General features: G+C 35.8%; 2 protein-coding genes across 2 annotated transcripts in view; one reads left to right on the top strand and one right to left on the bottom strand.

The window, feature by feature from the left end:
* Positions 1–413: 413 nt before the first annotated feature.
* On the bottom strand, positions 414–4,134 carry LOC129247615 (TBC1 domain family member 23). The gene is made up of 4 exons (XM_054886802.1): positions 3,858–4,134; positions 2,650–3,541; positions 1,967–2,467; positions 414–1,886 (listed from the first exon to the last, which is right to left on the bottom strand). Exons 1-4 carry the CDS (start codon positions 3,872–3,874, stop codon positions 1,179–1,181), a joined length of 2,118 nt encoding a protein of 705 aa, XP_054742777.1. The 5' UTR covers positions 3,875–4,134; the 3' UTR covers positions 414–1,178.
* Positions 4,135–6,481: 2,347 nt separating this feature from the next.
* The window catches only part of LOC129249105 (protein pinocchio), a 60,827-nt gene continuing 57,301 nt past the window's right edge, over positions 6,482–10,007 (top strand). The window contains exons 1-2 of the mRNA XM_054888738.1: positions 6,482–6,822; positions 8,235–8,457. Of these exons, the coding sequence (XP_054744713.1) occupies positions 8,235–8,457 (223 nt within the window). The 5' untranslated portion in view covers positions 6,482–6,822. The remainder of the gene's footprint in view (positions 6,823–8,234; positions 8,458–10,007) is intronic.

Genomic DNA, 10,007 nt, shown 5'->3' with positions numbered 1-10,007 from the left:
CGATTTCAGAACCACGCAGCAGAGTGGCGATTGCTTTTTGTTAGGATCCGTATTTCTGTGCGACTTTTTACTGTGGTGAATTTTTAAAGTAAGTGTGAGATTGGAGAATTAAATCAGAATCATTGATTAAGATTCTCTGCTGAAATTTTAGTTCATTTGGCAAGCAGAGTCAAATTTGCACTCAGACGTTCAGCTTCAACTATCTCCTGGAGTAGTCCTTTCGTTAAAAAATGCATAAAAGCTGTTACGAGAGCATTGCCTTATGTTCCTTTGTGCGCGAAATAGGTCCTGGTCCTAGAGTTTTGTTCTCGTTACTTGTGATTCTCGCCCATTCGAATAACCTTCGAAGTCCACACGAAAAAAAGGACACAATTAAATAACTGACCAAATCTTAGCAAATAACGAAAATGCAATAAAAATCTAACATAGTTTTCTTTATTTGGCTACATCTCTTCTACTGTTGTTTGTGAAGCATATTTTAGCTTTCATGTATACATAATATTTTTTATCTCACTGGGAATTGGTTAGCTGTTACATATGGGATTTTTTTATAAAAAGTGTATATTCAATAGTTTTACCACTTTATTCCATCATCGTGAAAAAACTCAATTGAAAAATATACCTCGTCCAAACTGAAGGCTTGAATTCGTGTGTCTCTTTAAGTGATTCGGTTACAGCGTAAAAGAAAATTTAGTTAACGTACATTTCAAACATTAAACACATACAAACGTAAGACATACTTTTAGACAATGCACATTTGAGACGTTTATAGCATAATTCTTAAAGAGACAAGTGACGGACACTTGATGTGTTCCACTTACTAGAAGGGCATAATAATTCCACAAAAGTTGTATATGTACATATATTAGGAATGCTGTTAAACAACAACAAGACAGGAAGGATAAGAGAAATTGTCTCTAATATATCAAAAAAGTGGCTTTCTCCCTAGTTCTAAAAAAACATAGAACACCCAATTATTCGTCAAATTTTCCGTTTTCTTCAAAATATTTTTGCACAAACTATACACATATTGACTTGAATTTCGAATTTAGAATGTACATAAGTATGTATATCCATTATTATTAAAATCTTTTTTTATCAAATAAAGTTACCAACCAACGCCTCACCGCTCAATACAATTAGTTTTTAACGGTAAAATCAAAGTCACAAGAATTACATTACGTTAATTTAGAGCCGTCTAACGTTTGGACGATGTGCTTCGACACGATTGCAGTCGCTTCACTGGCATTTGGAATAAGGAATCGATCCATGTCAGTAATAAGAAGACCATCTCCATTCGGAAATCCATACTTGAATGTAATTAAATCACGGTGTCGTTTTTTAGCAGTTATTTTTACTATACTAGAGAGGGGACGTCGAACAATTATCTGAGCTTGCCCACGTCCAAGTTCGCGCAACACAATCAAGTGTGTCGCTGTAATAATCAAATGACTGTCGTACATGTACCCATTCATATGCACTTCCTGGCAGCGGAATGCATTTATGATATCCGGCGACTTTAAGTACTGAGTCAAAATGACAATCTCTTTGGCGTCACCGGGCAACTTGGAACCCGCCATATCAGGAGAATCATTTACTTCATGATCGTTGTAATGGTCATCGTTTTCATCGTCAATGCTAAAAACAGGCGCTACATTTCGATATCGCTTTCCATTGCGTTCAGTAGCCGAAACATGGTGATCCTGAACGGCCGATTGACCACTTGCACTAGCAGCGTGATGATTGCTAGCGGTAGTACCAGCACCATTTGATGGGTTCGTAATAATGTCGAAGAGTTTGTCCTTCACTTCGACTGACTTCATTTTCATTGCTGCAGAAAGTCTACTAAATATATCGGAGGTTGGTCGATGGGAGTCTCGTCGCGACTGAAAATTTCAGTATAACCCATATCATTTGTTTAATAATATGAACTAATAATTTGCAAATATATATCTAAGGAGTATACCTGATGTGTTTGTCCCACACGCCCTGGATTCCTTAGTTCAACGTTATTTTTCGAACAAACAATGCACTTTTTGACGTCGTGGTCTTCTAGACAATCGGCCATATGGTCTCCAAAATAATCATGTATGGCCATATAGCCTCCAGTTAGCAATGACACATATTGTGTGTTCTTTTGTAAAAATGAAGCCACTACCATATGCGTATACTGATCCTCCTCCATTCGGCCACTTCCCATAAAACAAAGATGTTCGCCACCGGCATTCGAGTTTGCTTCAATAGCCTGACGTTGCGCATTCAGCAAGCCTTGCACAGCTGTAGAGAAAGCAATTGGCTCTAGAAGCATTAAATTGCAATCAAGGTGAAATGCTGTCGACAGATGGCCGACATTGTATTGATCTGCAGGACGGCAATCAACCAAAAAGAATCGAACGGCATCGGGGGTTGTTAATTCTATTGATGAATTATCTACTAATTCATAGACCGATACTGGAAGACACAACGCCTATAAAAGTTATGGTTTTACATATGTAAGTACACATAATTAGTGTGAAATTACAATATTTAAATATTGTAATAATTAAATATTTATGTATTTGGATTTATAGAAAGTGTTAATGTTTACGATTATCTGTTTTTCTTATTTTTTTATTTGTAGGCATGTTTTAATAAACTATTTCTACTAACCTGCGATACGGTACAGGGTTCATTACTGCGATCTTTCTCACTTTGAGAACCGTAAAGAGCTTTTAAGAAGTCTGTTTTGAACGAGCTTGGTGTCTTCAGCGCGTAATACTGAGCAAGTGAGCAAAAATCGATTACATCATCCGGCTCAAGAGCACAAGGCATATTCGAAAGGAATTTAACCAATTCTTCCTTCGGTGAATCCTTCATTGCTAATATTTTTTCGCGCCCATTAATAAGTATAATTAAGGCCAAGAAAAACACCATAAAAGGGTCTGCATGCTGAAAGTATAAGTCCCACATCGAAAGAATAACCGATAGACCACAGCTCGAAGCGAATAAGCACTGGAACCATTGCATAGAGTACAAGTCTGGTATAACTTTCTTCGTATCCAGCATAGTACACAATTCTGGATCATGATACAGTATAAGTAGACGAAACACGTGAAAAACATTGCCTTTGGGTTTGCAGCCCTTGGGGATGTATGTATCTCGTATGGCTTCAAATAGGTTGTATGTGTCCGATCTATTTAATTTCAATGCCAACAATGGCAATAACAACTCAATCCAGCCATTGCTCCTTTCATACTGAAGATTTCGATTCTTACAATAGAATGTGAGAATCGACTCCAAATCAGAAATCACTGAAACCTTGTCTTCGTCATCGTTGCCAATGCGATCTACTACCACTTGACAGTCCTCACGTAATGTGTTTTGAAAAGGTAAATCGAAAATTTCATTGAAGAGTGACATTTGGTCGCTTTTGTGACGCACATCGAGACACACTTGCCAAACATCGGGGCGCAGAGCCTCCGGCATGGATTTACCACGGCAAATTGCATAAATGTCGTTAACATTGCAGTCATCTAAGAGCGCTGACTCTAATTCAATAAGCCTAAAATTGTAATCTTTAATAAGACATTTAAAATATACATACTTATATATTTGTAAGTATAGAGATAAAATTAAGAACAAATAAATAATGATACGATTTTGGATACCTGAACCAACATTTGAGATAAGACAAGGTGATAACGAAATTACATATATAGTAAAGCGGAAAAACGGCAACTTCTGTGTTTGCTGCAACAATAACAATAAACTACGGAAGCGACACGTAGGTTCATATCGCCATATTGGCTTTGAAACTATTGGTCCGGATTTTCATGACTAACCCATGCAAATTTGAACAAATTTTAGCAGGATCTTACCATAAATTATCATCCATTTCGACAATAATGTTCGTGCAGTGTAAACTGGAAATATTTCTCCTTTGTTTTGTTGCTAGTAATAACTTTGTTACAACTGTCTAGTAGCGCATTATAATACCTTGTGCTACTAACATCGTAAGACCTTTCGAATAAATCTTAACTGCAAATTTTTTTCTTGTATATTTGCTTTTGAATTTATATTTTATATATATTTTTTCAATGCTTACGAATATGAAAAAGGTTTTATTTATTTTTTCATAACTTGTTTCTTGCCTACTTTGCCCTTTTTGACGTTTGTTAAGAACGTCAGGTGTTAAACAGGGTTGTAACTGCTGGGTAGTTGGTTGTATTCACTGAATTGATAAAGTTCTGAAAAGTATGTTTTATATCAGAAAATATGATACATTGATGTACATCAGTGTTTTCTGAATATATATTAATATGTGATAAACTTTAAACTTCGGCGATTTGTAATATATAACAATTAATTTAAACAGGATTCTTTTTTTATTTTTGTCAAAAACAAAAATTGCACAATAACACGAAGTTGTGAACAACAAGCAATTAAAAAAATAGGCTGGAATTTAGAACAATGCCGATCTTGGAATTTCTGGCAAACTATAATGTTTTTGTTAATGAAACTTGGTGGAGATGTTAGTGAGGTGTTAAGGAACATTCTTTATAACTTTAAATTAATCGGGAAATAATATTTTTTTAATTATTTACATTCAAAATGCCCTTGGGAACATCAGTATAATTTGCCACATTACACTCTATATTTTTTAACATTTCACTATAAATCACCAAATATACACTCACACGCGTGTTTGTACCGATTTTTATGCTAATATTCTAATTATATCTATTAAAATTAAATGCAAATTCATTTGCCTATGCAATCACATTCCAATTTTAAGCGCCAACAAGAAGAAGATTGGAATTACAACAGTATGGTGTTGCCGGATGCCTGCAAATGAAAACAAAAATTAAGTACTTGAGTTTAGTTAATGATGGGAATGGGGGTTATTGTGCCTGCTTACTACATACGCGCATATGACGTTTTAATTTTGGGTTCAATGGTTTTAACACGGAAAGGAGTTCTACGCAAAAATACTGTGTATTGCGTAGCCGGAGTTGGACTGATGAGGGTTATTCTTTTGAAGTGCGGCCGAAGGCCGCCCACGCGAAAAAGAGTTCTACGCAAAAATACTGTGGATTGCGTAGCCGGAGTTGGACTGATGAGGGTTATTTTTTTGAAGCGCGGACGAAGGCCGCCCACGCGAAAAGGAGTTCTACGCAAAAATACTGTGGATTGCGTAGCCGGAGTAGGACTGATGAGGGTTATTTTTATGAAGCGCGGCCGAAGGCCGCCTACGCGATAAATAGTTCCACGCAAAAATACTATGTTAATTAATTTAATTTAATTTTAATTACTTTATTATTTTTTGTGATACGCTTAATATCATTGTTTTTAAGTTTAAATGAGTTGTATGTTTTTATTTTCAAATTCATTTCTCAACTTTAAATTACAGCAAAAAATACTGCAGTTTTACAATGAACCTTCCACTGAACATCCCTGCGTGCGAACTTCGTTTTCATTTCAGGTGTATGGCAACACCAACTTTTCGCAAAATTATAGAACTTTAACATTAAATTACTTAAAAACTATAAGCCTCCGGCAGGTTCTGTTTTCAGTTTTAAGATGGGGATACACCCCTCTATCACCCCCTTTTTACCGTTTTTTCCAAAGCGATCGGCATTATACTAAATTCTAGCCAAAAAATATGTCTTCATGTAAAATGTATGTATTTTTATATTTTCACATCAACCAACGTCTTACGTGAAATAAAGACCGGTTATAGTACGTTGTGTAAACGTTTCGAAGTTTGGATTTTTCACCCACAAGTCACTTCTTCTTATATTACTAGCTGCTTGACCGATTGATTGTGTGCATTTTTAATCAATTGATACTTTATTACGCTAGCATTTACGTGCTCTGAACACTTCATCAGTTTTATCAGTTTGCACCTTACCACGAGCACCAGAACTTGCGGTTTTGCGGGCTGTGATTAGTTGCATATTGTTAAATATTAACTTATGTATTTTTAAAGCAACATTGCTAAGTATATACTTCTGAAACCTATATCCTTTCGCATGAATGGCCCCAAAAAATACTTTATGATATACTGATCCACTGGGCATACCTATTCAAACCTTTATACGAGTTGTGGTCATAAGTACACTCTGTCCTATTAAGATTCCCGATTTGTCAAGAGGGAACGAAGGGGTGTTTATTGAGCAATCCTTTTATTAATGCACCAAGGGCCATCAGTATGTGTGATTAGTTTGAAAGCAAAACCATGAACATGTAAACTGGACGTTAATGGCTTGAAATTTTCTGCGCGCAAATTGTTGTTGGTGTTTGGTTAGCACCAAGGCGAATTCGCACAAGGTGACTTTGTTAAAGCAGCTGATTTATTTTTTTCTTGCAATTTGTGGTGTGAATTTCAAAGAGGTGTGCTTCTTTGCGCGGTGTACAGGGTATATTCTATCATTCTTGGCTATTTGTTGTTGTCTGTTTTGTGTATGAATTCGCCTTAGCATCGTTGATTTGTTGGTTGTTTTCTGGCAGGAGACATTGAAGTAGTTTGTCCTTTTCATAAGTTTCTTTCAGTTTTTCAATCAACCGCTGGAAAATTTGCTGCATTCGCTGCATTTTGAAATCGATTATAATATTATTTTTATTTTGTGGGTAGGTTTCTACGGTGCAATCTTCATTGTCATTGGCTGTAAAACCTAATATATATTGGCCTATTGGATCCTATCGCGTCGTTGTTTATTACTATTCGGATCCATCGTACCAACCTTCATAAATCCAGGAATTATTAACAAAGAAGCTTTCAGGGCAGTTTGGAGTTTAGGGAAACACAACTGGAGATACGTGGAACGCGAAACATTTGGAAAGGTAAAAGATATTTGTTCTCAATGTGATTAAGCCAAAAACTTAAAACAAGAGACTTCAAAAAAGGCGCTGTGAAGGTCTCATCGATTTTTATACTTAATATTTACATATGCATACAACAACTTTGACATATACATATGAATGTATGGGATGCTGCAGTTAAGTACATTTAATGCAGTACGATTTATAGAAATTTGAAGCGTGTTTCGAACCTGTACGATTTATGCGCATGTGCCTAAGCGGGTACTACTGCGAAATATATTGCCCGTGCTTCTGCCTAAGTTCACAACCATACCCTACGTGGCAATTTAGAGAGTATGTCACAAGTGCATGTTTATACATTACATACATACTTACATTATTAGCTGCAGGAATGTGACCATAGATCTATGGTGGGACTGCGTTTTATTTTTGTTGCTATATATCTCTGTATTTCTGTACTTATTTATTTGATTAGTCACTTCTTTGATATTTGGTATCGTAGAAGTTTAATTAATCCTCAGAGTTCTGTGTTGTACGGAAAAAGTCCTTTGACCATTTGGAGAAATTTCTGGATAAAAGTGTTTTTCAAAACATTTTATTTGGTAACTATGTGGTAAAATCTTTCCTCATGCATTTTTTTAGTTTTCATTCATTGGATAGATAACAACCTTTCAATAAATTTGATAAAAGTCCCCGTTCACTGTATCGGACAACTGTTTAGTCGGTCTCACTTGAGAGACAAACCGCTGACGTATCCTTTATTACGTCAGCAAATCATCTTCAATATTCATTAGATTACCGGTTTGATGTTGGGAACACTTTGTATTCTGTACACCGTTCAAAAAACCTGCCTATCGGCCTACTGTTTGATCAGCAAAGAACTCCTCTAGGTGCGCACACTCCTATATCAAATTATAATTTTCAGAAAAAGACAGGGTTGTAAGGTATGTCAAAGCTTGTAACAATTATATTAAATTTTGCTCGAGTTCTTATGTACACGGACGGACGCGTAAATGTGGATACATCGACTCCTCTCACCATTTTGAACATTACCGAATTGAAATTGCTTGAAAACAGAATAACTTCAGTCACTATTGTTTGTATATAATTTGATCGATGGTAATATTGATTGCCCCGATCTACTTAAACAGAAATGTTTCAATGTTCTCAACATAGTGGTGCGGTTTCAACCTCCATTTTATTTCCCTTAATTCAAGCAAACTATTTTGCAACACCAATCTTTAGAATTAATATCTAATATTAAGTTTTCACTGCATCGATCGCTTTTAAATCGAATATTGAATCTTTGCGCTCTTAGTTTGATTTAACTTACTGTTTAGTGTGCAAGGTTGTTAATGTCTTTCACTGAAATAAAGGAAATGAAAAGATTGCTAAGTAATGAATTTCCAATTGATTTCTTGCTTATTTTTTAGATGAAAAATCGTCCCATTTCAAACAGAACCATGGTTACAGAGTGGGAAGATAATGTCCTCTTTGATGCCGATGATCCTGATTTCTGTGGTATATCTCCGAGCATTGGAAACGTTTTCAATACAAGTACTGCGACGGTAACCGCAGCATCTATTGTGGTACCACCGCCTGTGTTTAAGACTGCAGCCACCACAAATGGAAGTTTAAATGCATTGAACGTGAAAGGTAAGACAATCGTTTATCGCATTAAAAATCGTTTACTAATTCAAAAGAGTTTATGCGATTATATAATATCTGGCTGCTATTGTGTAGCAACATAAAATTTACTAATAAATGTTTGGGGATTACTGCTGAAGTGGCAGTCCTTGGCTGAATACAACTGTGTATGGGTATTTACGGTAACTTAGAATGTTGTTGCTGTTGTAGCAGCATAAACAATCCCCATGCATATACTGGGAATGCTGCTGAAGTGACAGCCCTTGGCCGGATATAAATCCGGGTCGTTCCGGTTACGTAGAAAAAAAAACAGATTTGGTATTACAGTTTACCCATAAATATTATTTACGGAATTTTATTATGTATTCTGGAGCTGTGGAAACAATCATGAAGTAGCAACTTAAAGAAGGCACACATAGTAAGATAATTGTCAGCGTCTCAAAGTCCCTTAACTTAACAGTAAGCAGAAGAACAGTTGAGAAAAGGACGTGCGCAGCTGTGTTAAAAAGTTATAGGTAGCTAAAAATCCATTCATTTTTGAGAAAAATCGAAGTGCTCCTTTAAAAATTTGCTTAGCTAATCAGAGTAGAAATGAAAAACCTTCATGTTTTCTGATAAATCAAAGGGTGCGCCGACCAGGAAATAAGCGATTTGATCCTACTGATGATCGCTACTATCAAGCAGGAGGCAACATGATGTTATGGGACGGGGTTGCCTTTCCGGACGCTATTTGACTTCTTCATCGAATCAACGGCATAATCGATAGTTTTATGTATAAGCACTTCTTGCAAAACGTGATGCTTCCTTGCGCAGAATGGAGCATGTCCCTTTCGTAGTCAGTCGAGCATGGCAATGATTCTGAGCACACACTAAAACAAGTTTTAAACTGAATCAGTATAGAAAATATTAATTATTAATTATCTATTATAAGTAAGGGCACGTATTTATTTATTTATTTATTCATCAATTAAAGTATAACTTAAATAGATTACTAATATTAAAGCTTAAATATAATTTATGGTAAACAATACTGTGAGATACATTAGGCACAATTCAAAAAGTGTATCTCCAGATTAAGTCTTGATTTGAAAGTCTCTCGTGAGTTAGAGAATATATCCAAATGTTTGCATAATTGGTTAGACTGTCTTATACAACGTGTGAGCGGTTCATTTCGACTAAAATTGGTCTTGTGATAAGGTAAATGGAACATATTGCTGAGTCTTAGGTTACGAGTGGGACAATTAAAGAGTATTAGCTCCAGCAAGAAGTGACATTTGATATGATTCGTAACTATGTCTCTTATAAACATTACCGATGAAGTTTTTCTCCGCATTTCTAAAGTTGGCAATGCTAACAAAAGACATCTACTTTTATATGCAGGCAAACTGCAAGGCCAACGAAGTGAATGAATAGCAAATCGTGTGAAACGTTTTTGAACCTTCTCAATTCTTAAAGATGAACCCATATAGAATGGATCCCAAATGATGCTGCAATATTCGAGGTTTGATCTCCCAAGAGAAAAATACAAATTTTTCAGCGTAGAGATATCCTGGAACTCC

The sequence above is a fragment of the Anastrepha obliqua genome, chromosome 5 (assembly GCF_027943255.1).
Source record: "Anastrepha obliqua isolate idAnaObli1 chromosome 5, idAnaObli1_1.0, whole genome shotgun sequence".
NCBI lineage: Eukaryota > Metazoa > Arthropoda > Insecta > Diptera > Tephritidae > Anastrepha > Anastrepha obliqua.
Note: the sequence above shows the minus strand (reverse complement) of the source record. Positions and strands in the feature narration are given on the sequence as shown.

Excerpts from the sequence above, each read along its gene's own strand:
- LOC129247615 (XM_054886802.1), bottom strand. Across the intron at positions 2,468-2,649 it reads AACCCTGTACCGTATCGCAG|GCGTTGTGTCTTCCAGTATC; the intron begins GTTAGTAGAAAT and ends TAACTTTTATAG. Across the intron at positions 1,887-1,966 it reads GTGTGGGACAAACACATCAG|TCGCGACGAGACTCCCATCG; the intron begins GTATACTCCTTA and ends TGAAATTTTCAG.